The sequence below is a fragment of the Hylobates moloch genome, unplaced genomic scaffold, assembly GCF_009828535.3.
Source record: "Hylobates moloch isolate HMO894 unplaced genomic scaffold, HMol_V3 SCAFFOLD_5, whole genome shotgun sequence".
Classification (NCBI taxonomy): domain Eukaryota; kingdom Metazoa; phylum Chordata; class Mammalia; order Primates; family Hylobatidae; genus Hylobates; species Hylobates moloch.
In genome coordinates, this window is record NW_026652280.1 from 117,570,273 (window position 1) to 117,598,105 (window position 27,833).

At 48.3% G+C, this 27,833-nt stretch overlaps 1 protein-coding gene across 3 annotated transcripts; it reads right to left on the minus strand.

Moving 5' to 3' along the window:
* Positions 1 to 72: 72 nt before the first annotated feature.
* STRIP1 (striatin interacting protein 1) lies at positions 73 to 20,566 on the minus strand. 3 transcript variants are annotated; one of them, XM_058439483.1, is made up of 21 exons: positions 20,215 to 20,566; positions 17,073 to 17,145; positions 16,300 to 16,374; positions 15,750 to 15,884; positions 15,541 to 15,661; positions 14,062 to 14,130; positions 13,123 to 13,229; positions 12,904 to 13,031; positions 11,493 to 11,675; positions 10,907 to 11,124; positions 9,860 to 9,925; positions 9,687 to 9,750; positions 7,997 to 8,068; positions 7,119 to 7,193; positions 6,866 to 6,963; positions 5,494 to 5,620; positions 5,175 to 5,275; positions 4,325 to 4,391; positions 3,674 to 3,778; positions 2,846 to 3,050; positions 73 to 1,046 (listed from the first exon to the last, which is right to left on the minus strand). In XM_058439483.1, exons 1-21 carry the CDS (start codon positions 20,392 to 20,394, stop codon positions 799 to 801), a joined length of 2,517 nt encoding a protein of 838 aa, XP_058295466.1. In that variant the 5' UTR covers positions 20,395 to 20,566; the 3' UTR covers positions 73 to 798. The 3 variants fall into 3 exon arrangements, with proteins under 3 accessions (XP_058295466.1, XP_032010957.1, XP_058295467.1); XM_032155066.2 differs by having other exon boundaries at positions 17,073 to 17,142; positions 20,215 to 20,429; XM_058439484.1 differs by lacking the exon at positions 20,215 to 20,566 and adding an exon at positions 19,807 to 20,162 and having other exon boundaries at positions 17,073 to 17,142.
* Between the last annotated feature and the right edge of the window lie 7,267 nt (positions 20,567 to 27,833).

Genomic DNA, 27,833 nt, shown 5'->3' on the forward strand with positions numbered 1-27,833 from the left:
CGGAAAAAAACACTTTCTAGACCTGGAGGAGATATGTATAGGCCATATTTCCTGTAGACAAACCAACGGGAATTATTTTTGCTTCTTTTTAATGTAAACAGAATACACAAACACATTAAAAACCCCAACATGACACAGAATACACACAGAATTATATATAGATATTTACAGGCCCTCGAAAGCCAAAAGGAAAAATGGCCCCTCTGGTTAAGGGAAGCTTCTCTTCCTACCTTGTCCCTGTCCAAAATCAAAGTGCTGAGGCAGGTGAAGGAGCCTCCGCAATTACTTCTGGATATAACGTAGCAGGAGGTTGGAATAACATCAGAAACACCCCACCCCCACCCCAGAGCACAACCAAGATACCGACTTTCTGGCCCTGGCCCCAATCCTAAACCCTCCTTTGCAAGCTGACAAAGCAAGGATTTGTGTGTCTCGGGAGGCGTCAGCATGACCCCTGAAATTCAGATGCATGGCGGAGGGGTTCCCATCCCATTCCAGCTTTCCCAGCCTTGGGCTGATTGTGAAATGAGCCAAAACCAACCATATCCAAGAGAGGAGGGTGGGGGAAGTAAAGGAAGAATGGATCTCAGGCAGAGATGACTGCTTCGGAGCAGGACCCTGGGAACCAACGGGAGGTCAAGCTAGGCTCACCCAGGCCCAGGACAGACTGCGGAAGACACAGTGGGGCTGTGCTGCCACCTGGTGGGGAATGGGAGCACTGCAGCAATGAACTAAGTCCTGCAGGTACCTTGAGATAGATCATCTTTTCTCTCCGTTTCCGTCCCCTAACCAACAGCCTCACTGCAGCAGCTCTTCCCAGGAAATGGGCTTGGAGAAGACCTCCCTTTCTAACCAGAGGTCATAGTTCATCTGAAAGTCCTCAGGGAGGTCCACCCGTTGGCCCAGGACACTCTGCAGGCAGTTGTCCACTGGCAGGAAGTCAGGGTTGCTGTGGGCCCGGTCATAGCGCCGGGCATTGAAGCGTTCAATGTTGGCACGAAGGGCACACTCCTCTGCCTGGAAGTCCCAAGGCCGGGCATCAAGATCTGAGACAAAGCAGGAAGAAACACAGTTAGGAGCCACGCCCTGTAGCAGCTCCCCATGGATTCACTGCAGCTCAGGGACCTGGCCAGGAATATCAACTAAGAGCAGGATACCTCCGAGCTCATCCTCAGAAAGATGCCAGGAATTCCTTCCTAGATCCAAAAGAGAGTCAAGTACAAGCAGAAAAGCCAGAGGTACTGAGAAAGAGGCTTATACTGTAGGGATTATGTAGACCCAGAGAGGGAGAACCATGTGTACAATACATTTCTTTCAAAGTGGCATTCTCCCTGGCTCTCTGGGGTCAGAGGGAGGAACCTGGAGATCCTCTCATTTGCTCATTCTCTCTCAACTCCCCAGCCAGGTACCGTGTGCCACTGTGGGCCTGCACACATTCACAGGGCATTGAGAGTACAGACACAGTCATTCAGCCATGGTGGTATATTCCAGAAACGCAACAACGCAGCAACATGCACACACAGAGCAGCCCAGGTGGGCAGGGGAGACACACTGTGGGCGAAGGAAGAGTGCCTGCAGAGGCCTAGCAGTGGGAACCACACGGCTATGTTCAGGAACTAAGCACTCCCTGTGCCTGGAGCTCTGGGTATGATGGAGGCTGGACTGACAGCCCATGAGGTTGAAAAGGAAGCTGGGTCAGATTACAGTGAAGGAGAATGAAAAAGGACGAGGGAGCCTCACATGCCCTGCCTAAGAGTCTGAATCTAATTCTAAGGGAAATAAGAAGCTAATGAAGGATTTTACTCAGGGAGGTAACAGCACAGGATCTGCATGTTGAAAAGATTCACTAGGGGGCCAGGCACAGTGGCTCACGCTTGTAATCCCAACACTCTGGGAGGCCGAGGCTGGTGGATCGCTTAAACCCAGGAGTTCAAGAACCCCCTGAGAAGGCTGGGCACAGTGGCTCATGCCTGTAATCCCAGCACTTTGGGAGGCCAAGGCGGGTGGATCACTTGAGGCCAGGAACTCGAGACCAGCCTGGCTAACATAGTGAAACCCCGTCTCTACAAAAAATACAAAAATTAGCTGGACGTAGTGGCGTCCAGCTGTAGTCCCAGCTACTTGGGGGGCTGAGGGGGGAGAATCGCTTAAACCCGGGGGGCAGAGGTTGCAGTGAGCTGAGACCATGCCACTGCAATCCAGCCTGGGCCACAGAATCTCTGTCTCAAAAAAAAAAAAAAAGACCACCCTGGGAAACATGGTGAAACCCTGTCTCTACAAAAAAGATACAATTAAGTGGGCACAGTGGCATGTGCCTGTGGTTCCAGCTACTCAGGAGGCTAAGGCAGGGTAGTTTGAGCCCAGGAGGCAGATGTTGTGGTGAGCTGAGATCGCACTCTAGCCTGGGCAACAGAGCGAGACCCTATCTTTAAAAAAACATTAAAAGGATAAACATAAAACATAAAAAAAGGATCACTAGGGAAATATGAGACACTGATGGAGGGGAAGGAATTAGAGGCAGAAAAGCCAGTCAAGAGCTGTAAGAGTTTAGGTGGCCAAAATGGGGATGAAAAGAGGGGACAGTCTTACAACAAGTTCTAGAAAAGGAATGACTTGGAGGTACAGGGGGAGATGGGGATGATCGCAGATGCCAAGCCTGGGTAGCTTCTCAAAGTCCTTCCTAGAGTGCCCATCCTGATGCTACAAAAGCAGGAGCTAGGCTCCTTCCTGTTCCTTGGGAGGAAGATCAGGGCAGAGAAGCACCTGAGTACCATGGGCAGGGAGTGAAAGATGTCACCTTTTCCGACACACTCCCACCCAAATCTGGCTGAGTGCAGAGCCTCACCATTGCCGTATGCCCAGTCGTCGTTCAGCCGATGCCGCACCTTCTGATAGATGGCAGACATGGTCTTCATGTTGCTCTTTCGCCACTGCCGCCCCAAGTATTTGGTCTGTACCTTCAGCAGCTTCAGCACATAGAGCTGCATCATGGCTTGTTTCACCTTTAGGGCCCGCTTCAAGATGGGGGCTGACTTGAACACCACCAGCATCTGGGAAGGGAAACAAGCAAGCAGCCCAAGTTGAAGATAGAAATAGATGCACACACCCCAGATCACACTGCTGCTTAACCCTTTGGAAGTTACGGTCAGGGTGACAAACCATCCCAGTTTTCCTTGGACTGAAGCGTTTCCAGATACATAGGACTTTAAATGCTAAAACCAATAGAGTTCCAGGCAAACCAGGATGGTTGGTCACCCTAACTATGTGTCACTTTGGAATCTGAAGAAAGCTATGGATTCTTTCCAGAAACATTCCTGTGTACATGTACACACAGTTATCAGAGGATTCAAGGACCTCCCCACCCCAAAGGCATCCACAGACCCAGAGTTAAGGAAGATTCTCAGAACCCTGGTTATGTTACCAATCAAGATTAAGACGACATGGAAAAAGCTCTTCTATAAATGTAGATTTGTTTCAGTGCATGACTGGCCTCTTCCAGCTTCCAGTTCAATTCATCAAGGAACTGGGAATTGGCCCTTAAAATGCAAGGATATGGCTACAGCAAAGTTAAGTGAGAAGGCACAGTGAGCCCCCCACCCTGGGGACTCCCTGCTCCCAGCACTCTTCTTTGAGCTCCAAGTTCCAAGCCTGCTGACTGCACTGACTCACTTACCATTGTCCTTGAATGCTTCCACTTCGTCAGCTTGTTCAAGATCCGAAGCAGATTGATACAAGAAAAGAGGTTCCTCCAGCAAAACTGGTTACTGTCACCTGCTTCCTGCAGGGTAAACCCAGGAACAATCAGCCCTCATGGCTGCAGTGTGTGCAGCAGTTTCCAAAAGTCCCTCACACATTATCTCAGGACAGCCGGGTCTCCAGGCCTCTACCAGGAACTCCCTGCTCTCAGAGCAGCCCCAGGACTCCATCCCAGAAGCTGGCAGGGGACTAGGGGAAGAGGGAGGCTCCCTAGACTTTTCCTACAGGAAACATGAACCATGATACTGGGAGCTGTGGCCTTGGGCTGCCCCAGAGCTCCTACTGCCGAGTCCAGTGTTAAGGGAGAGAAGCCCTCTACTAGGTGAGCTCTGGATCAGCAGCCCCTGAAGACCACACTCCCTGACTAATCCCTAAATCCAAATCTCTCTGCTCTGCAAGAGCCCTCCTCTTGGCCCTTCTGTATACTTACAGTGCTTTAAAAGCCGGGCACTCCACAGTGATTTCACCTGTGGGAGACACCTCTATTCCTGCCGTGTTGGGGTAGGCAGGCTCTCTACCCACTGACCCTGGTGCCAAAGGAACAGCTGAGGAGAGCCCAGCCACTCACCAGACTCTCTGCAGTCAGCTCTGGCAGCTCATGCACCACACAGTGAGGGTAATCCAGGACAGAAATGCTGCAGAGGGGAGAGGACCCAGGTGCCCACCATGAGCAAAGGCCCAAGGCCTGGTGGAGCAGCCATGCCTGAGACAGTTCCCAGCTTTCCTCCCTCACTTGTTGGAGCAGAAGTAGGAATCCACCTGGTCTGTCCCACCCGTTTCCCCAGTTATAAGATGAGGAAGTATCTGTTACAAGAGAACTTGTAAGGCACCCCTGTAGCCAGAGGCCAGCTTGTTGATCTTGTAAGGGGCAGAGACCCTCACAGCTTCCCCCACAGCAATCAATGTGGGGTGGGGGAGGAGATCGCTCAGGGCAACTAATTTATGCCAAACCTTTCTGGAGACAAGGTCTGGCCGGCGCCCTGTGGTATATCACACTGACGAGCAAGTAATGTCAAGTACGGCTGGCACCAGGCCAACAGCAGGGGCTAAGAGTCAGCAGACAGGGCATTACAAGCCACATGGCCGAGCCCCTCAGAGAGAGCAAGCAGCCCATGGTCTCCTCAAAAGAAAAAAAAAAAAAAAGTACAGAAGGGACAGGGAGGAAAGTACTAGATCCTGGGATGAAAACCCTCCTGCCCAGGCACAAACCAAGTCACCTGGGGCAGGACTAGCTAGACTCAGATTTGACCCACTGGGCTCTCCACAGGCAGGGGCCATGTCTCATTTATCTTTGTGTCCTGATGCCTGGCACAGTGCTGGCTCATAGGTGCTGGAAAAATGGACGCAGTGGGAAATACCAGCTGGGAACTCTGCCGTCTGACCATACCCACCCCTGCGTAGTCCCTGGCCCTCATCACCTGTTCTTGGCAGTGATGTAGGACATGATGTTTTGATTGAAGAACTTCAGGATCAAAGGAATGCAGTTGGCAAACACCAGGTGCTGGGCCATGTATTCAAACTGAAGCCAACAGGAAAAAAAAAAAAAAAAGGCACGGCCCTTGGGACCTTGCCCTCTTTCCTCAAGGGATGAAAGGCCTTGGCTGGAGGGCCATGTCTTAGAACATTCATGCAGAGTTCAAGCGGGTCAAAGGCCAAGGCCCCCGTTCTTGTGGGCTGGAGGAGCAGCAGTGCCCGAGGTCCCAGCCCACAGGACAGGAGGGAAAGCCCTGCGGGTACCTGGTAGACATGGTTCAACTTAAAGTGCTTGAGCAGCAGCAGCAGGACAGCAGAAATGGCCTTAACAATGACCTCTTTGTGGCGGTTTACGTCCACCCCCAGCTTCATGCTCTGCAACACTGTGGTGCTGGAAACATAATTGCCTGGGTAAGCCACCAGCATGTGCAGTACCTCCTTTCTAGGTGCCCACAGAAAAGATGGACTCCTGAGCCCCCCTGGGCAAAGACTCCCACCTCCCCACTCACCCCAACTACATCTCAGAAGTCAGCCGAGGGCTCCCCCATCCACCTCCCAAGCAATGTAGTCTGGGACAATTTATTTCTTCCCCATGATGCCCTCAAATACATTCTCAGTCTGTTTCTCTGCCCTTCCTCCAAAAATGAACTTCTTCTCCTTTCCAAGATCTCCCCTAAGCTTCTGCTGCCATATTAACCTGAGTTCTCCAAAATGTGTTCTGTGGAATACCAGGATATTGGCAAGTTTCATGTCATGGAAAAAAGGGTTTTGGAGTAAGATAAATTTAGGAAGCACTGAGTTACATTGGTTTCTTAATTCAGGACTTCTCATCGTACATCTTTGTAAGAGGAATTCCTCCTTATAAGAGAAATCCATGAATCAAATATATAGTATTTGACTCTAGAACCTTTTTTCCAAGGACCATCACATGATGGCCTAGTGTTCTGTGATCCTCCCTCTGGTATCAGTCAACCCCTGCCTCCTCCCTCACCTGGCCATCACTGCCATACTCCAGGGCCACAGCCACCCAGGAGCTGGGCTCAGGGCTGGTGGCCCAGGCAGGCAGAAGATCAGGTCAAGGTCCAGGTCCTTCTCAAAGTAGAACATGATCTCAATCTGGACTCTCACATGAAAGACAAGTACAGGGCACAGAGCAGAAGAGCTCTGAAGAATCTCCCTCTATCGCCCTGAGACATTTGCCAGCATTCTGCGTGCCCAATCACTGGAGAAAAGGGAAGTCTCTATACCTGGCACAGGTTCAGCTGTTGCTGGCAAGCTGTCTACAAACTAACCCTCCTCATCTTGGGTGTCCCGATCACAGCTGGAGAGGGGGGCTTTGGGGCAATGTCCAGGGTGGCCCCATTCATTTTACAGAGGAGGAAATGACTTTCCCCAATTCACTCAGGAGTTCGCTCAGTGGCAGAGTCTACACTAGAATCCAGGCCAACAGGACCAAGCCATCTCCCCAACCAGTGAAACTCTTTAATCTCGTAGTTTCCTTTTTTTGGGTCAAAAATACCTACATTTAACGTGTAGAGAAGCTGGGCCAACAACAACCAACCTAACAAGAGGAAAACGTTTGCCCTTCTCCATCTATCTTCTGCCCCACCTGCTTCATTCACAGAACGATACTCACGGCATCTCCTCAGGCAAGACGTCCGCTAGGATGTTGATTGAGTCTGTTTTGGCTTTTGAGGTGGGTGCTGCAGCCAACAGGATCTTCAGGAGGGCAATCTGGGAAGAGTAGACCATTCAGACACAGGTCTGAGAGCCCAGGGTCAAAATTAAGCTCTGAGCAGTACTCCTGTTGGTCCGCAGGTGGCAGGAGGATGGCAGGGCCTGCTCTAAGGCCAGTGTAGTGGGAGGGTCCTACTGCAGGCGCCACTCACCATATACTGAGGCAGGCTGGGGAGCAAGCCTTGGTAGAGGGTTTCTGCAGGGACTTGCTCAACTTCTTCTTCTCCCTTTTAACGTAATGGGTACAAGCATAAAACCCCAGCCCAGAATACAATCTCCTGAGCCAACTTGCTAGCTGGCTGGAGGAAAACCTGTAAACAGTCATGTACATAACGATGTTAATGATGATAACAGCAAACCCTGAACACAAACAATGTGCCAAGCATTTTACTTGTAATAACTCATTTCATCCTTATTATTATAACCCTATAATGGTATTATTATTCCTATTTCACAGACAAGGAAATAAAGCATAGAGACCCAGTAACTTGCCTAAGTTGCCATCCACAAAGTGGTGGATCCAGGCATCAGAGGCAGGTTCCTGACTCAGTCTGTATTCTTAACCCTGCACGAGACGTGTCTCAGCCTGTGCACTGGGAGCTCTTTGAGGGCAGGGCCTGGGGCAACCTTGTGGTCTAATCCCAGCACAATGCCTGGGAAGAGCTGGGGATCCCGGGGGCTGAAGAGGACCTCCAACTTTTTTTTTTTTTTTTTTTTTTTTTTGAGAGGGAATCTCGCTCTGTCACCCAGGCTGGAGTACAGTGGCGCCATCTCAGCTCACTGCAAGCTCCACCTCCTGGGTTCACACCATTCTCCTGCCTCAGCCTCCCAAGTAGCTGGGACTACAGGCGCCCGCCACCATGGCCGGCTAAGGCCGGCTAATTTTTTTTTTTCAGTAGAGACGGGGTTTCACCGTGTTAGCCAGGATGGTCTCAATCTCCTGACCTCATGATCCACCCTCCTCGGCCTCCCAAAGTGCTGGGATTATAGGAGTGAGCCACCACGCCTGGCCTGAGGACCTCCAACTTACCCCTGAGAGAGGGGAGCGGAGGTATTCCTCCTCCATCTGCGCCTGGACCTCTGCAATCGACGTGTACTTGTGCTGGAGGGAGAGATGGGAAAAGAAGGGCTGGGGAAAACATTCCCTGGCCAAACTCACTGCACTCTAGCAAAAACCCCACACATTTGTCTTCAAACACAGTCTTCTGAAAGAGGATTAAGTCACCACAAAAATCCCTAACTAAAATCCCAAACCCAGATATTTTTCTTTTTCTTTTTTTTTGAGATGGAGTCTTCCTCTGTTGCCCAGACTGGAGTGCAGTGGCATGATCTTGGCTCACTGCAACCTCCGTCTCCCAGGTTCAAGCAATTCTCCTGCCCCAGCCTCCCAAGTAGCTGGGACTACAGGTGCACCACCACGCCTGGCTAATTTTTGTATTTTTAGTAGAGATGGGATTTTGCCATGTTGGTGAGGCTGGTCTTGAACTCTTGACCTTAGGTGATCCACCCACCTCGGCCTCTCAAAGTGCTGGGATTATAGGCGTGAGCCACCATGCCTGGCCCCAAAATATTTTTCTAAAAGGGGCCCTTCCTCTTGCAACAAGGGTAAGAAGCCCACGGTAGATAAGAAAAAAGTAAATTAAAGGAGGGAAATGGCCTTTCAGATAGCTACAGTGACAGGAGAAAAACTGAAAGCAAAATCAAGTACTCAAAAAGCCTAGCTGCAGAGAGATCACTTAGTACTACAAATTCCAAAAATATATTTCAAAAACATATAAAGTTTCACTCCAGATAGCTGTTAGGGGAGATGCCTCTTCCCCACTCTCAATGTTCTCTCCCATGTGGAGGGACAGGGGTTTGCCAAACACCCCTCATCTCTCTTTGCCCCATCCACACACTCACTCCTCCCTTCTCTGATTGGAGAGTATGGGAGGGGACACAGGGCGGCCTTGTCCTCACCCTTCTCTTTTCCCTTTAGAACCTGTCTGCCTGCTGAGAGTCTGTGCTCTCTTCTCCTCCATACCACCAGGCTTAGCAGAGCCTCCCCACACTGCCTGGGACTGGTAGGTAACTCTGCCTAATTCTGGAACAATGTATTAGGACACTACTGCTGTGTTCTTAAGCCTCATTCTCCATGGCTCTATGAGCTATAAAGTTGGCATTACAATCTCCATCTGCCTACTCCTCTGTTTCAACGGCCTGAGAACGTGGGCAAGGAAAAGGAGGGCTATTTATTGAGTTCTTTAGAATTTCAACAACTGTCAAGTAATATAATCCTTTTTTTTTTTTTTTTTTTTTTTTTTTTTTCAAAGAATCCGGGTCTCACTCTGTGTCCCAGGCTAGAGTGCAGGACCATGATCATAGCTCACTGTAGCCTTGATCTCCTGTGCTCAACAACAATCCTCCTGCATCAGCCTCTTGAGTAGCTGGGACGACAGGCGCATGCCTTGGTGCCCGGTGGTCAGGTAATATAATCTTTAAAAACTTTCCAGTCAGTCCCAAACAAAAGCTCAGCTAAAACAAGTAAAACTTACAATAAAACAAGCAAAACTTATGAAAGACTGTTTGCAAGGTTATTCCAAAGTCCACCCCGGCCTCTACCCCAGGTTCTTGCAGGCAGACAATAGTCTTAAAAGGCTTCTCCTTACAGGCTGGTTTCACTCTACTCACTCTACTCACTTAGGGCCAAACAAGCCAAAAGCTCACCCAGAGCCACTCACCTGTTTCAGAGTCTTGATGCTTTCATGGATTGGCCTGGGCAGCCCCACCACTGTGTTCGTGTCACTGGAGAATAAAGAAGGCCCTGTGTTGAGTCTTGACATCAAATCACCTGGGATCCCAAACACCAAAGGCCGGGAGAGCTAACAGCAAAATGAACTCGGCTTTTACTCACCTGCCTAGAGTGTAACCTATAAATTTGCTGCGGCTGGACTCAAGGAACATCTCAATGTCTTTCTCTCTGCCACATCACCAAAAAAAGAGAAAGAAAAAGGTTTTTAGCAAATGCTATTTCAAAGTGTTACAGTTAACAAAAACACAGCATCCAGAAACTGTGAAGCCAGACGTCACCCACAATTGTTTTTCTCTTTGAAAAAAGGGAAAAAACTGAAATTTTCAGAGTATTTTAATGTTTTTTATAATTTTGCTGGATCAGTAACCTGGAAATACATGTTAACTAGTTTACTCATAAAATTAAAGGGAAACATCAAACTTAAAAACATACTTTATTCAGATAGTATGACAAGTTTGTCAACAGACTTTCTTAAATATTAAAACTTTTAAACAATTAAAAGCTATAGGCTACTGATTTTTCATATAGGTCACTTTTCCTATCCCAAACAATCAGCATACCTTGCATTTTCTGATGATCTGTTTTGCATTCCCTTCACAGATCACTGAAAACTGAGGCTTTACCTGGATCAAGAAAGTGACTTCTATATCCTCTCACATGTTCATCTATTTCTTAAGTTGCTGCCTATCAAACAGACACCATTTATATATCTCCAGGTACCGTTCCATCCATCGATTTACCCACATATATCTCAAACATTTTCATTATGGCTCTAAAGAAACTCTTCCTTAATCTATCATTTTTCTGTTAAAAATCATATACAACCCCAGGATGGGTGGAGACATGTTTGCTTAAATGCTTTTGTTTTTATTTGTTTCCTATACCCCTTCACTAGCACATCTAACCAAGAGCTAACTCCAATTACTGACTCCGTAGCCACATGGTGGCCATGTTGTGTGAGACCAGCAAGGCCAGCCTCCCTGAGACCCTCAGGACAGCACAGTGTGCTTTAAGAGAGCCTCATCCCAGAGCCACAGTCAGCCTGCCCTGCAGAGGACCACACATGGTGACACAGGCCAGGTGGCAGGCCTAAGGGTGTGAGGGCTCTGGCCTCAGGAGCTATGAGTGCTCTGGAGGTCTGAGACTCACCTGACCTTGGGAGCCCACGGGAGCCCTTTGGGGCAAGTCAGCCTGTCAGTCTGTGGGTGCTGTAGCGGGGGAGGCATCACTTCATCCCGTTCCAGGGGGAACGTCTCCCCCTCCAGACTGTTGTCATCATCATTCTCCTCTTCCTCTTCTCGAGAGTCATCAGCCTTGTAGGGATCCCGCTCGTTGAAGGCATCTAGGTTGTCCTGCTTTATCAGAGCCTGAAACCAGGAAAGGGAGATGAGACAAGAGCCAACTGAGGACAAAGACCAGGGAAGTGCGGCCAGAGGAGACACAGCACATAGGGGTGTCTGGTAGAGGCAAGAACAGTGGAAAAACCAGAGGGGGAGGCAAGATGGGGGCCAAACCATCAACTACTTCTTGCTCCAGTCCCTCAAAAGCACCACGTGCTGAGCACTCACCATAAACTGGACCAGAGCTGGGGACAAAGTGTCCTTGCCGTGGAGGCATGATTCTAACTGGCTGATCAGAGATCATTTCCAGCAGCCCTGCTCCTCCAAGGACTGTGCTGCTGCAAGCATGCACCTTGAGGGCCCTCAGGAGTCACAGGGACCTCTGTCGCCCTTACCTTGTGCTCTCGGCGGCCCCGTTTCTGCTGCTGCTCAATCAAGTCTGAAGCAGATGCTGGTGGAGAGGCTGCCCTCATATTGCGAATCACTTTGATGCTGTCCTCAGGAAGCGGGGGGAGGCCCAGGATGCTGCGCTTCTCAGCCTTCATGCTCTGCAGCTCCTCAAAGCCGCCTAGCGTGCACTGCATCACAGACGGGGAAGCAGAGCCAGGGTCAATGTATCCACAGGCTGGTCCCTGACCATTGTGTCAGGCTCAGAAGCACCCATGACATCATGACCCATGTCTTTATAGAGACCCAAGCAACCCCCGAACAACGGACTGAAGCCACTCCCAAGGAGAATTCCACAACATCCGCAAGGCAAAGGAGAAAAAGGAACAAGGAAAGAGTAGAGTTGCAGGCTGACTGACCCTAGTGCAGATACACTAACTCTGCACCTATGACATACTCTTCAATTTAAAAAGAAGCAAAAAGCCTAACCCTGCAAGTTCCTAGAAAAGTTGGTGAGACTCGTATGTTTCACAAGTTGTACATGCACGTCTTTCAAAGTCAAATTAGAAATACAGTTCGTTGCTCAAATTTAAAAGAAAAAAAAAAAGCTTCATCTAAACATCTCCCAAGAAGCAGAAACCCCAGCAACATCCAGCTTTAGACTGCTCAGTTTTACTGTTTCTGAGCAATTCGGCTTTCCTCTCTGGCCTTAGCAAGGCTTTATGAAGAACAGGATGTGTGGCCAAGATAAAATGTGTCAATGACTCTTAAGAAATCCTACACTTACTGAGCCCTGGCTCCAGAGTTGACCCATTCTGAAAGGAAGGATGAGCCCCAGTGTAGCAGAGGCCCAACTCACCTCCATTGCCTCCCCATGCCACTCCTCCTGGGAAGGCCTCCTGGCATGGCCTGGCTGCTAACAACGCTCCAAGCCCACTGTGCTGGACGGCCCACCCTGGCTCCCAGTCCCTCCCTACCTAGACACAGAGTCAGGTTGACACCATATCCTGAAGAAAATGGAGGCTGGCTCAGGGCTCACTCTTGCCCCTTCAAGTGACATCCAACCAGCGCCCCAATTACACCAGCTGTAACTTTGCCTCAAATCCCTTTACAAACTCCAGGTCCAGAGCTGCTTGCTGAGAGGCAACTTGTCTGGGGAGAGCTGTTCTATGACAGAAAACAGCTTCCAGGGGTCAGAGAGCCAATAGCCTACTCTGACTCAAGGCCTACGTCCTCGTTGGCTGCAATGGGACAATAGTGGCACTTCTTTTGTCATCTCCTTTCAGCAGCTTTTTAAATAATTTTTTTACCAAAGCAGTTTTACAGTCACATAATTCAATATTCAAAAGGATATTCAAGGAACAGTCTTCCTACTGCCCATCCCCTAGCACCTGAGTTCTCCTCCAAGGAGGTGCTCACCAATACGGTCTTCCAGAGCAGCAAGAGAACTTTCTTCATGGGGAAGTGAGGGGCGTGACCACTGCAAAATTTGGTCACCATCCCAAACAGCATGATGGCAAATGGCTCATTGTTGTACAGCGGGGAGCCTGGAGGTGACACAAAGGTATCAGGACCCTCCCAAAGCCTTCCGCCTCAGCTTCCAGGCAGGGCCTCTAGAGAGGATCCCCAGGGTCCTACCTAGCTCGGCTCTGAAGGTCTGCCGCATGGTCCTCCACTCAGCCTTGTCACCCTCACACTCCTGATGAACGGTCTCCACTATCAGGTACATGATGTTGAGCAGGACCCTGATGACAAGAGCCAGCTCACAATGGAGTGGGATGGGGGGTCAAAGGAGCACCCTAGTGTCTAACAAAGTGCTTACACAAAGCAGGGGCTTACTATTAATAAACGGTAGCTGAATAAATGAGTATGAACAAGAATGGCCAAAAGCATTTACCACCCTAAGCTTCCTGAAAAGAAAACAACCACAGAGGTGGTAGTGAGCTGTAGGGTCAAAGCAGAACAGGGTCACAGTGAGAACAAAAACAGGGTTTATGATGAGGAAATGGAAAGCAGGAGCTGAGAGGTGACACCCAGGGATCCTAACACCCAGGAGGGAACACTACAACCACCTAATCTAAAAACTTCCAAATTCATAAGAAGAGCCAGATTTCAACCCTCAAAAACTGAGGGGTGATCTTGGTGGTCAGCAGTTGCTGTGAGCTCCTGTGCAGCTATGAAACATTAGGAAGCTGTCCGGTCTAACCCAATGAAGATGAGCATCAAGCTGTGTACACAAGAAGGTGGGAGTCCAGGGAATATCATCAAGTGTTTCATCCAAATACAAAACACCCCACGACCAGGTCCTGAGTAACAGGGTGAGTAGGAGGCCCACACTTAGCTGTGGCTCTAATAAGTCACTTGACCCTGGATTGCCTTTGGGAGTCTCAACCCAGAGTCCCACCTAGGACAAGCCCTCAGCAGTTCCTACTCATCATTCACACTGAGCCCATCACACATGCAGATGACGTGTACAGAACCACACACAGCAATGACACCCATAGACAGCCTCCCACACCCTGCTCTGATCTCATCTCTGACTAACGCTCGGGAGCCCAGGCTTGCTGCTCGCCTCACCTGAGGTCTGTGCTGTCAGCCAGGGAGATGGCAGGCTTCCTCACAGCACTACTGCAGGCGGCACTGTTGCTGCAAGAGATTTTGAGAGTCAGCATCTTCCTCCAAGAAGGAAGATAAGTGATGTCCCTGACAAGTACTGACCAATGGGGAAACAAAATGCTGTGATACGTGCTTGGACTGCACAAGAGGCCACAGGATACAGTGGTTAAGAACCCAGGCCATGGCTGGGCATGGTGGCTCATGCCTGTAATCCCAGCACTTTGGGAGACTGAGGCGAGTGGATCACCTGAGGTCAAGAGTTTGAGACCAGTCTGGCCAACACGGCGAAACCCCATCTCTACTAAAAATACAAAAATTAGCCGGGTGTGATGGCAGGCACCTGTAAACCCAGCTACTCAGAAGGCTGAGGCAGGAGAATCGCTTGAAGCTGGGAGGTGGAGGTTGCAGTGAGCCAAGTTCGTGCCATATCACTCCAGCCTGGGCAACAGAACAAGACTCTCTCAAAAAAAACAAAAACAAAAAAACAAAAACAAAAAACCCAGCCATGCACTGGACTGCCACGGTTTGAATCCTGGCTCTAACTGCGCCTTAGTTTCCTCATCTGTAAAATGGGGATGATAGTAGTACCTATATCCTTAATATGAATTAGCACATATAATATTCTGAGAACAATGCCCGGGACACACAGGCACTCAATGAGCGGTCTTAGCTATTATCATTGATGGTGTTATCCTTAGATGAGCAGCAGCTGACCTGTCCACTGGACAAAGGTGACACAGGCAAGGCCAGGCACTGGTTGAGCCCATATGTCAGTCTTGTGCCTGGCCTCCTGACAAGGGGGAAACTGCAGGGCGAACACAGCAGAGTCTGCAGGTTCAAAAGAGAGCTCAAGGGCCGGGCGCGGTGGCTCACGCTTGTAATCCCAGCACTTTGGGAGGCCGAGGCGGACGGATCACGAGGTCAGGAGATCGAGACCACGGTGAAACCCCGTCTCTACTAAAAATACAAAAAATTAGCCGGGCGTGGTGGCGGGCGCCTGTAGTCCCAGCTACTCGGAGAGGCTGAGGCAGCAGAATGGCGTGAACCCGGGAGGCGGAGCTTGCAGTGAGCCGAGATTGCACCACTGCACTCCAGCCGGGGGGACAGAGCAAGACCCCGCCCAAAAAAAAAAAAAAAAAAAAAAAAGAGAGCTCAAAGTGAAGAGTCTCCTTCTGAGGAGCACTCCAGGCCTGGGCAGGGCCTGCACTGTCTGGTGTAAAAACTCTGGCATCAGGGAGCCGCAGGGACCTGTCATTAGTCTCCATTAGTCTTCAAGGTGTAAGTGACCAACTCCGTTATTCAACCCAGGTGGTCAAAACACAGCCTGGGACCAGAGCTTCTGCCCCATTTAACCCTCTCAAAGCCAGTTAGTTCTGCAAGCTCTGTCCCCCTTCCCACCCCAGTCTCCCCTTCCCTACTCAGCCTCTCAAAAATGCTCACTCTATTTCCATGTTCAGAAGCTCCACCAAAGCATTGAACGTGCCCACCTCCAGGAGGAGAAAGATGTTGTAGCGCATCCAGGACTGCACCTCTGCCTCCGAGCTGCACTCCCCAAACGTGCCTGCAATACAGGGTTCAGCTCACTGAGCCCCTCCCTGCATCCGAGTGGGCAGAGGTGCCAGGGAACCCTGGGGAGGTCCACTCAATACCTTGAGCAACATAGAGAATTGCTCGAGCCACCTTGAGTCTCTTCTCCCTGGCAGTGACTTCCAAGCCATCCAGGAGCCTCATGGCATGGGTCCGGTGCTGGTTGGTATCCAGCTCAGTCCACTTCTTGTCTGTCACTGCAGGGCAAGAAACCAGTTACACCTGAGCCTAGAAAAATCCTCACAATGGCATGGACCCATGTTAGATCACCAAATTCACGACTGCCATAGGACAAGAAAGACAAGTTACGCCCTATATAAGTGGTAAGATCATACTGCTGCTCTATGAATTTGATTTCCAAACTGAAACGCTGGTATTTTGGGTGCAATTTTAATCACATGATTTTTTTTTCTCCCCCAATATGCACATTCTGAAAAGCTCCCACCGATGTGCCACAAGTCCACTCTACATGTATCTGGCTTTGAACCATCAGGGTTCAGCAGGCTTCTCAGGCCGTTCCAGGATGACTCAGGTCATTCAGATGCCTAAAAGAAACCTGCAGCTCTCGTCATGCAGGGCAAAGGAAGCAAGAAGTATGGAAAATCATCTCACCATGGATCCGGAAGTCCTCCTCAAAGCATTTTCGATTCATCAGGAATTCTGGCCCTTCCGTGTAGCTGTAAAGCTCTGTTAGAACAAAGTCTCATCACCATTGGTTCCATGTCTGCATTGCACACCAGGTCTCACAAGTGCAGAGAAGGCAAGGCATTTGCTTCCACTCTCAACTCTGCCCCTGAGTCACAGTGACTCCTGGAATAAGCTCTCTAATTATGAAAGGGATCTTAGTGCTCTGATGTGCACAATAGAGAGAACCAGAGTGCCAGAATGCCATCTGGACACTTCCAGTCCGATGTGCATCCATCCCATCATGCCACGCCAGGGCTGATGGCCACCTGGGATACGTCTCTCAAATGGCTGCTACCTCTTGAGCAGGATGTGTATTATAGAGGCTGGAGAAGCAGCTCACACCGACCTCGCATTACATGAGAGTGGCAGTGGCAGCAGCAGATGGGCACAGATGCAGTCATCCCTCATGACCCATTGCCGGAGGAGAGACCACTATCAGGGTCACAGTGGATAGCCAAGGAACATCACTGTCTTACAATGGGACTGGGCTCTAGCCAGCTTCATAAAAGTAAAGGACAACACAAAGTTATAAGATACACAAGGCTTGAATCAAATAACATGTTTTACACATATATATATACATTTGATAGAACTAACTAGGGAAAGCAATGAAGCCCTAAATGATATTCATTCTTAATTTTATTAAAGACCAATAAGGAAAAAACCACCCCCAAATAACACAAAGGTCTGTGCGTTACCTGAGAGCTCCGCAGCCCACTTGTCCGTGTCAGCATACTCAAACTCCAGGTCTGGTGACTCCGAATAGCCCTGCTGACAAGAGGAGACAGCTTTAGGAAAATGGATCACTCTATTTATCAAAGAAACACATGCTTCGAGATGCTGTTTTGTTACAGGACACCACTGCCTCCACTTTTTTTTATGTTTTTTCACATTTTGTTTCCTAAAACCTCTCAGAGTATCCTACACTTTTCCTTCAGAGCACTTATCATAACTTATCATTATAGGATGTGTTTAGTGTCTGCCTTTCCACAAGACTGCAAGTTCCCTGAGAACAAGAACATCATCCATTTAACTTACCAATGATTTCACAAGGTCCAGCATGGTACTTGGCATGAATAAGTGAATGAATGAATGTTTATACTCACATATTTGTTAAATGAATAAATACAAGGTTTCTATGTATTTTGTGCAGTAAATGACCATTCCCTATGATGCTAAGATTCCAGAAGTCTTAACTTCTTTCTGGCTAGTGGGCTGTCAACAGCTCAGGACAAAAATGAGTATTGAAACGCTCAGCTTTCCCACCTTTGTCTCAAATTTCAGTGAGAAATGACAAAGAAGGCAGCCGCCAAACAGATCAACTTCCCTCCCACACATAAGAGAAAATATGACAAAGACAATCTTTTTCCTGCTGGAAATAGGTGATTACTGAGAACACACCATCTTGGAAGCCTTGTACTGGGAAGAGAGAAGTGAGAAACAAATAGGTAAAGTCCTTAGGTTTAATCACAATCTACCTGGGAAGACAAAGACCAGCCACAAAATGACATAACATACCCACAATGGCCAGGTGAGGTGGATCATGCCTATAATCCCAGCACTTTGGGAGGCTGAGGTGGGCGGGTCATTTGAGGTCAGGAGTTCGAAACCAGCCTGGCCAACATGGCAAAACCCTGTCTCTAATAAAAATATTTAAAAATTTTTTAAATATATTTTTACATGGTGGGGTGTGCCTGTAGTCCCAGGTACTCGGGAGGCTAACGCAGGAGAATCGCTTGAGCCCCGGAGGTGGAGGTTGCCGTAAGCCAAGATTGCGCCACTACACTCCAGCTTGGGAGACAGAGGGAGACTCTGTCTCAAAACAAAACAAAACAAAAAACATACCCACAAACAAGAACTCCACGTTGTGTTCAGAGATAACACAGTGTACACTTTCACAAGTTACTGAGCTTCGGTTTCTTCATTCATTGAATGGCAATGATGAAAATCTACTTTGAAGATTTTTAAGGACTAATCAAAATTATGTAGTACATAGTGGGCTCTCATCAAATGTCAGCCTCCCTGTCCTCCAGGCATTCACTGATCAGGCTCCCAAACTACCGATTTCAGCTATGACTAAAGAAAGATCATGGCATCAGCCTCTCTATAAAGAAATGGATTTAGACAGGTCTCTGCTTAAATGTGTCCATTTGACTGGTCTTTCATGTAATGAGTCTATGTGGAAATCTTTTTTTTGAGACGGGGAGAGTTTCACTCTTGTCACCCAGGCTGGAGTGCAATGGTGCAATCTCGGCTCATTGCAAATCTCCACCTCCCAGGTTCAAGCAATTCTCCTGTCTCAGGCTCCTAAATAGCTGGGATTACAGGCACCAGCCACCACGCCCGGCTAATTTTTGTATTTTTAGTAGAGACAGGGTTTCACCACATTGGCCAGGCTGGACTGGAACTCCTGACCTCAGGTGATCCGCCCACCTCGGCCTCCCCAAGTGCTGGGATTACAGGCGTGAGCCACTGCAGCCGGCCTCTATGTGGAAATTAAAGGGTACAAAGAGAAATTAAAATTCGTCAAAGGGTTATTTATTTGACTATTCATAGCTACTCTGGAAAATTTTAAACCATTTTTCAAAATGATAACTCCTCTCATGACGAAGGTAGGTTCACCCCCCTCCACTTTCGTAATCTTCCACACTTGAAAAACCGAGCAGTTAACACTGATGTCCATCATCCCACCATGCAAGGGCTCCTAAAAGGTCAGTGTTTTTGTTTTTTCAAATAATTCACTACAAGTTCAAGTTACGTCTACTTCGGGCTTGCCAATTGTTGACATGTTTTCTCAGGGGTTAGGCTTGCTAACAAAAAATAAAAGCTTCTGAGGAACTGATTTCACAGGTCTAAAGATAGTATCATTGCTCTTTGGTATGAATTGGTACATTATGCTTGGACAATTCCCTCTCATTAACTTGGCTGATCAGTTTGGCTGCTGATCAATCTAGGAGATGGCATAGTAAGTGCTCTGGGAACCTGCTGATTAAGAAGCCCTAAAACGCCACGACATGAGTATCTTCATTCATGAATTCTGCAAAAGGAGGCAGTGGGAGGAATTCTTTAACTTGGGGTGAGGTTACTAGTCAGCTCCAGACGACGATGCCATCTCCAGAACGGCAGGAACGGCTCACTAGCGAGAGAGGAAGGAATGCTGGGTTCTAACGCATGCTTAAAATGTCTATTTCTCATCTTTAACAGTTCAGTATCAGGCGCACTGGGCACAATACCCACCACAGGCACTGTCAACCCATGGCTTGATCTGGCTCAGGTCAGAAGAACAGGGCATGTTTCCCCCTCCTAGTCTACTCTCAGTGATAATTAGCTCGATCTGGCTCTAAGTGCCTTCCAGATCCTCGCCGGCGCCTCCCCTGCCCACACGCGCCTTCCTCTGCGCGCGGCAGGACCCAGGAGCTGGCGCCCGCGTACCAGGGACAGACGCCTGAGATGATCAGGTTGGGGGCGCGGCCGCCCAGCGCCCTGCAGTGCACCAAGACCCCCGACTCCTCACCCCCGAGCTGGGGCGAGGGCGGCTTCCCCAGGGGCTAGGGCCTCGAGGCCACGCCCACAGCTGGGGCCCAGGGGAGCAAACCAGCAGTCGCCGGCTCCGGGAAGCTCTCCCGGGCTGCGGAGCTACAGCAAGGACTCCAGCTTCATGCCCCCGACCCCAGGAGCTGCCAGCCTCGCTTCCTGCTCCTTTCGCTGTATAGTGACAGTTCTCGGCCGGGCTCTACCGAGCCCTCCGGGAAGCCCAACCTGGCCCCGAGAGTGGCCCCAGGCCCGGGACCCCCGGCGCCGCCCGACCCAGTGCGAGCCTCGCCCCCCGAAGCTCCTGACCTCCGAGTCTTTGCGCTGGTTGCGGTTGAACTCGCGGGCTTTGCCCCCAGGCAGGAGGCCCGCGGCGGCCCGCGGTGCCCCGGGTGGTGGCTGTGCCGTTGCCGGCGGCGGAGGTGGCGGAGGCTGAGGCTGTTTGTTGTTCACGATCAGTGGGCCCGGACCGCCGGCTGCCGGCTCCATCTTGGCTGCTCCACACCCCCAGCTTAACTCGCGGACAGCCACCGTATGCACCTCTCGCGTGATTTTCTCCAGGAAATTTCCCTGGCCGCCATATTAAGTGTGGCGGCCTGTGTTAGAAGCCATCTTGGCTGACCAATACCTCGCGATATTCTGTCTGCAGTCCTTCCCTTTTTGACCTTTTTCGTTTTCCTCCTTCCTTTCAGTTTCAGTTTAGATGTAATTTTATCTGTGAGGCTTCCCTTAGCTTCTTCAGTCAGTTTAGTTACCCCGCCTTCCTCTAAATCGCTTTGCACTTATAACTCATAGCCTTGTTCAAGGCTTAGGCGGAATTTTGTAATGAACAAAATGGATAGGATCCTAGTCTTCACAGAGTTGTGAACAAGTTGTGACAAGTGCTTATCATTCATTCATTCAACAAACATTTAAAAAATGTCTCCTGTGCACCAAGCAATGGGATAAAATGAGGAACAAGTGTCTGCAGTCATGGTACATAACAGTGCTTGGTGGGTCAGACAAACAATAGACAAATATAGAGAAATAAATGCTGAAAAGTGTTAAAGGAAAATTTGTTCATGGCACTAATTAAAGATGGTAAGGCAGACTTTATGTAAGAGAGCCCATGGTGATAGTTACAGGGACCACAACAACCAGATTTTGCAGTGAAGAAGAGGAATTAGACTCAACTCTGACTCCAACAACAAATAGTGGGGATTTATAACCAAAGAGCAGGATGAGGGTCAGTGGACGGAAAACTACTAAGAGAAACAACAAGGATAAGAAGTTTCTTGCTAAACTGACCTAACAGGATTATTGCTGAAAGCAGGACAGGGTGCTAAGATGTTGAGGGTGGTCAGATACCGAGTGCTATGGTTTGACTGTGTCCCCCAAATTCCATACGTTGGAAACACAATCCTAATGTTCATATGTTGATGGTATTTGGAGGTGGAGCCTTGAGGGGGTGATTAGGTTTAGATAAAATCGTCAGGGCAGGGCCCCTGTGATGGGACTGGTGGCTTTATAAGAAGAGGAAGAGTGATCTTTGCTGGCACACATGCTCTTGCTCTCTCACCGTGAGAGGCTCTCTACCATGCAGTTTAAGAAAGCCCTCACCAGATGCAATCCCTCGACTTTGGGCTCCCCAGACTCCAGAACTGCAAAAAATAACTTTCTTTCCTTTATAAATTACCCAGTGTTTGGTATTCTGTTATAGCAACAAAAAATGGACTAAGACGCCAAGAGTGGAGAGTTCTTGCACAAACTGGATTCAACAAGGACAGAAAGGGAAGCCCAAAGGGTTAGTCCTAGTAGGCAGAGGACTCACAGGAGCCTGACTAGAGTTTTAGCCAAAGAAGAGAATCTTTGTCAGAAGAAGCAAAAATTAAGAGGTTAAAAGGTGGCAATGGGGCGGGGGGTGGGGGTTGGTGGAGGCGGAGAATGTGGCTATAATATAAGCATGCTGCCCAGGGAAGGCAGGCCTGAGGGTGTGATTTTAGATGAGTTCGGAAAGAAGTGAGGAGAAGCCCTGCAAAGTTCCAGGAAGGGCACACAGACAGATGAAACGGCTAAATGCAAAACCCCTGATGTTAGAGTGTCTGGAATTGAGTGAGCCAAGGGAGGGATAGTAATTGATAGAGCCATATAATGATAATGCAGGGACCAGAAGAATGCAGGGCCTTGAAGGTAGTGGGAAGGAGTTTGAATTTTATTCTAAGTGAAATGGAAAACCATTCGAGGGTGTTAACCAGGGAAATGTTATGGTGTGATGTTTACAAATTCAATCTGGCTGCTTTAGCGGAAGGGATTGCAGAGTTGCAAGAGTGGGTAAGGCAAGACAATTTAGGGGACCATGTAGGGACCATGTAGATGGAGATGATGGTGCTTGTACCAGAGTGGAACATTGGGTTGATATTTCTATATTGTGTAGGTAGGGGGACAGGATTTGCTGGAATCTTATCAGCTAGGTGGGGGGAATAAACAGTGACCCCCTTGATCTAGGTTTGGGCAACTGAGTGGATGGCTGTGTCATTTTAATAAATAAGTAAGCCTGAGAGTAAGAAAAACAGGTTTAGAGGAAAGATCAAGACTTCAGTTTTGAGGCCGGGCGTGGTGGCTCACACCTGTAATCCTAGCACTTTGGGAGGCCGAGGCAGGCGGATCACGAGGTCAGGAGATCGAGATCATCCTGGCTAACACAGTGAAAGCCCGTCTCTACTAAAAATACAAAAAATTAGCCGGGCGTGGTGGCAGGCACCTGCAGTCCCAGCTACTCGGGAGGCTGAGGCAGGAGAATGGTGTGAACCTGGGAGGTGGAGCTTGCAGTGAGCTGAGATTGCGCCACTGCACTCCAGCCTGGGTGACAGAGCAAGACTCCGTCTCAAAAAAAAAAAAAAAAAGACTTCAGTTTTGGACACATCAAGTTCGAGATACTCATCAGACATCTTAGAAGTGTTGTGTAATAATAACTCTTACTATTATCTGTTGTTATACTGTGAAATTCTTAAAGGCATTTTATCCATCTTTGTCTCTCCAGCTTTACATATTGCCTGCTTTACACCCCGGGCTCAAGTCCAGAAAGTCCCTGTGATACAACTCTCCAGTGATTTCTCCTGAGGTCCAACCTAGTAGGTGCTTAAAAAGTCTTTGTTGTGGCCGGGCGCGGTGGCTCACGCTTGTAATCCCAGCACTTTGGGAGGCCGAGGCGGGCGGATCACGAGGTCAGGAGATCAAGAGCACGGTGAAACCCTGTCTCTACTAAAAATACAAAAAATTAGCCGGGCGTGGTGGCGGGCGCCTGTAGTCCCAGCTACTCGGAGAGGCTGAGGCAGGAGAATGGCGTGAACCCGGGAGGCGGAGCTTGCAGTGAGCCGAGATCGCGCCACTGCACTCCAGCCTGGGTGAAAAAGAACAAGCCCCCCTCTCCAGCTTTACATATTGCATAAGTCTTTGTTGTAAATTAATAAATTAATCCAAAACCACCGCACTGCTGTTTCCTCCTACCTATCTTCCTGCGCCTATCATAAGCTGTATCACCTGGGGAAAAACATTTTTCAGCTAAATTTAGAACAGGGAAGGTTTTGGTTCCATAATTCCACTTCTAGTAATAGATTCTAAGGAAATAATTAGATTTAGATAAAGATAGGTGTACAATAATATTCCAGGCAATGGTGTTTTCAATAGTGTAAAGTTGGGATCAACCTAATTTGAAAACTAGCCAATAAGAAAATGGCTAACTTTGAGGGGCCAGGCACCATGGCTCATGCCTGTAATCTCAGCACTTTGGGAAGTTGAGGTGGGAGGATCGTTTGAGCCCAGGAATTTGAGACCAGCCTGGGCAACAGAGCAAGACCCTATCTCTAAAAAAAAAAAAAAAAAAAAAAAAAATTTAAAAAATTTTTGAAAAAGAAAAATGACTAACTAATGGAATGGGGCATGCATAAGATAGAATATACAGATCTAGAAGGAAAAAGAATCCCAAATGTGAAGGAGCAGACGCACAACTGGAGAGCTCACTACTCTAACTTGTTAGGAAACTTTGAGAAAAGCACAATCCAGTAGTGAGTAGAAGTTGTAGAAGTGTCTTCATGCACTTCTCTTTTTTTTTTTCCTTCCCCATCTGTAAAATGAGAATAATCCCACCTGTCTTTTTGTCAGAGATGTGTGAACCAGAGCAACTCCATCTTGAACAGGGGCTGGGTAAAATGAGGCTGAGACCTCCTGGGCTGCATTCCCAGGAGATTAGGGCATTCCTAGTCACAGGATGAGATACGAGGTCAGCGCAAGATACAGGTCATAAAGAACCTGCTGATAAAACAGTTTGCAGTAAAGAAGCCAGCCCAGACCCACCAAAATCAATATGGTGATGGGAGTGACCTCTGGTCCTCCTCACTTTTACACTCCCACCAGCACCATGACAGTTTACAAATGCCATGGCAACACCAGAATGTTATCCCAGATGGTCTAAAAAGGGGAAGCACGAATAATTCACCCCTTATTTAGCATATAATCAAGAAATAAGCATAAAAATGGGCAACCAGCAGCCCTCGAAGCTGCTCTGCCTATGGAGCAGCCATTCTTTTATACCTTCACTTTCATAATAAACTTACTTTCACTTTACCCTATGGACTTGCTCTGAATTCTTTCTTGTGAGCGATCTAAGAGCCCTCTCTTGGGGTCTGGATTGAGACCCTTTCCTGTAACATTTTGAGCCATGGTGGCACGCGCCTGTAATCCCAGCTACTCAGGAGGCTGAGGCAGGAAAATCGCTTGAACCTGGGAGGCAGAGGCTGCAGTGAGCCGAGACTGCACTGTTGTACTCCAACCTGGGTGCCAGAGGAAGACTTGGTCTCCAAAAAAAAAAAAAAAAAGAAACAAAGAAAACTATAAAGCATTATTTGTTTGTTTTGTTTGTTTGTTTTTAAAAAAAGGAGAATTATTACTAAGAGGTGATACCCAAGGTAAGAAGCCCTTCCTTCGCCACGAGCAGTCATTGTTCAAGAGACTGGAGGAAGAAATTTCATATTTGAGCCATTCTAGTATTGCAGGAACTGCAAGAGCATAGTGGCTGCTCCAGTTGGGCTCTGTAGAAGGAAACTGGCATGTATTCTGTGCCTACAGGGTGTCAGGTACTGGATAAGATGTTTCACATTCATTGATACCTAAGTATATGCTGGGAGGCAGAGTGAGCCTGTTTCTAGCAATTTCCATCCTAGCCCTGGACTGTAAATACATTGCTAGTCACTGAAATGCTCAATATTAAAGTAATCTATAGAGCATATAAAACATCTGTGGGTCCAGTCTTACACTCTAGTTACTGTGTCACGTGGAGTTCTCTCCATTAATGGCTATGAGAAGAGGATAATATTAATAATGTTTTGGTTAATTAACTAATAGGGCAGATAACTAATAGTTAATTCTGTCTTCCAAAGGGACCAGCCAGCTTCACTCTGTCTCAGGTCAGATTAATTTATAAAATCTCAGCTTTCTTACATACAACATGAATTAGTCAAAAGACTAAGTCAAAGCTGGTCATGGTAGCTCATGCCTGTAATCATAGCGCTTTGGCAGGCCAAAGTGGAAGGATCACTTGAGATCAGGAGTTTAAGACCAGCCTGGGCAACATAGTGAGACCTGATCTCTACAAAAAAATTATAAAATTAGGCATTGTGGCACGCCTGTCATCCCAGCTACTCAGGAGTCTGAGGTGAGAGAATCGCTTGGGCCCAGGATTTCTGGGCTGCAGTGAGCTATGATCCTGCCATTGCACTCCAGCCTGAGAGAAAGAGCAAGACCCTGTCTCTAAACAGAAATTTTTTTTTAAAGATTAAGTCAAAGTATCATGTAATATACTGTGTCTTTAACTATTTCCTAAACACCTGGGAAATTCTCAATTTCAAAACAGAAGATTCAGAGAAAGAATTCCAGACCTGTATTTTATTATCCTTTGCTGGCAGGAGACCGTGACAACCAGATCACATGAGAAAACGCGCCATCTGGTGGTTGTAGTGGAGAGCCACGCCACAAGACAGCCAGATGAGGAAGAAAGGCCTGGATCAAAGACAAGTAAGTACCCTCAGGGCCACAACCTAGGACAATTCCTTCTGGAGGACATTTTAAAATGTCTTCAAAGGCCAGGCGGGGTGGCTCATGCCTGTAATCCCAGCACTTTGGGAGGCCGAGGTGGGCCGATCACGAGGTCAGGAGATCGAGACCATCCTGGCTAACGCAGTGAAACCCCGTCTCTACTAAAAATACCAAATAATAATAATAATAATAATAATAATAAAATAAATAAATAAATAAATTAGCCAGGCGTGGTGGCATGCGCCTGTGGTTCCAGCTCCTTGGGAGGTCGAGGCAGGAGAATTACTTGAACCCGGGAGGCAGAGGTTGCAGTGAGCCGAGATTGCACCACTGCACTCCAGCTTGGGCAACAGAGTGAGACTTCTCAAAAAAAAAAAATAATAATAATAATAAAATGTCTTCAAGGGCTGCCTGTGTGGACAGATGAGATGCTACTTCAGCTTAATAAATTAATATCCAATATATTAAAGTAACAAAAACATTACTTAAGCTTTTCAAAGTTCAGCTTATAGGCCAAGCACGGTGGCTTGCACCTGTAATCCCAGCACTTTGGGAAGCCAAGGCAGGTAGATCACTTGAGGTCAGGAGTTCAAGACCAGCCTGGTCAAGATGGTGAAACCCCATCTCTACTAAAAATACAAAATCTTAGCCGGGAGTGGTGGTGCATGCCTGTAGTTCCAACTACTCAGGAGGCTGAGATGGGAGCATCACTTGAACCCGGGAGGCAGAGGTTGCAGTGAGCCGAGATCACGCCACTGCACTCCAGCCTGGATGACAGAGTGAGACTCCGTCTCAAAAGAAAAAAAAAAAAAAGTTCAGCTTATAAATCTTATTGAAAAAACCTAGCAAATATTAATGACTTCTAAGGGGTTTTGAATATCCCACTTAAAAACTTAAACTCCTTTAAACCTTTTCAAATATGTTTATACATTTAATATATTAAGTTACCTTTTGGGATTACTTCAATTGTCTGGCACAAAATAGAAACAAAATAAAAGCAAACAAAATAGTATTCTTTTTTCTTTTTCTTTTTTTTTTTAAATTTGAGACAGAGTTTTGCTCTTGTTGCCCAAGCTGGAGTGCAATGGTGCAATCTCTGCTCACTGCAATCTTGGCTCACTGCAACTTCCGCCCCCCGGGTTCAAGCGATTTTCCTGACTCAGCCTCCTGAGCAGCTGGGATTACAGGCACATGCCGCCACACTCGACTAATTTTTTGTATTTTTAGTAGAATCAGGGTTTCACCATGTTAGCCAGGCTGGTCTCAAACTCCTGACCTCAGGTGATCTGCCCGCCTCGGTCTCCCAAAGTGCTGGGGTTGCAGGCGTGAGCAACCATGCCTGGCCAAAATGCTATTCTTAAAAGTTCTGATACTGTGTACTTATATGTTTCCAATACATAATATAAATTTCCAATACTGTATGTAAAATTGGTTGCAACTTAAAATTGCAAGTTTAACCAACCTTCCTTCCTTCCTTCCTTCCTTCCTTCCTTCCTTCCTTCCTTCCTTCCTTTCTCTCTCTCTTTCTTTCTTTCTTTCTTTTTACCTCTGTGGCCCGGGCAGCAATCTCCTCGTCTCGCTGCTGCCCCGCGCCGCGGACTGCCTGGGACTGCCGGCGCGCGCCACCGCTGCCTGTTTTTTCTCCTTTGCCTGCCGGCGCGCGTTCGCCATCTTGGCCACGCTAGTCGCCAGCTCCTGACCCCAAACGCTCTGCCCGCCTCGGCCTCCCAGGGTGCTGGGACTACAGACGGAGTCTCGCTCACCCGGTGCTCGGTGTTGCCCGGGCTGGAGTGCGGTGGCGTGGTCTGGGCTCGCGGCAGCCTCTGCCTCCCAGCCGCCTGCCTTGGCCTACCAGGGTG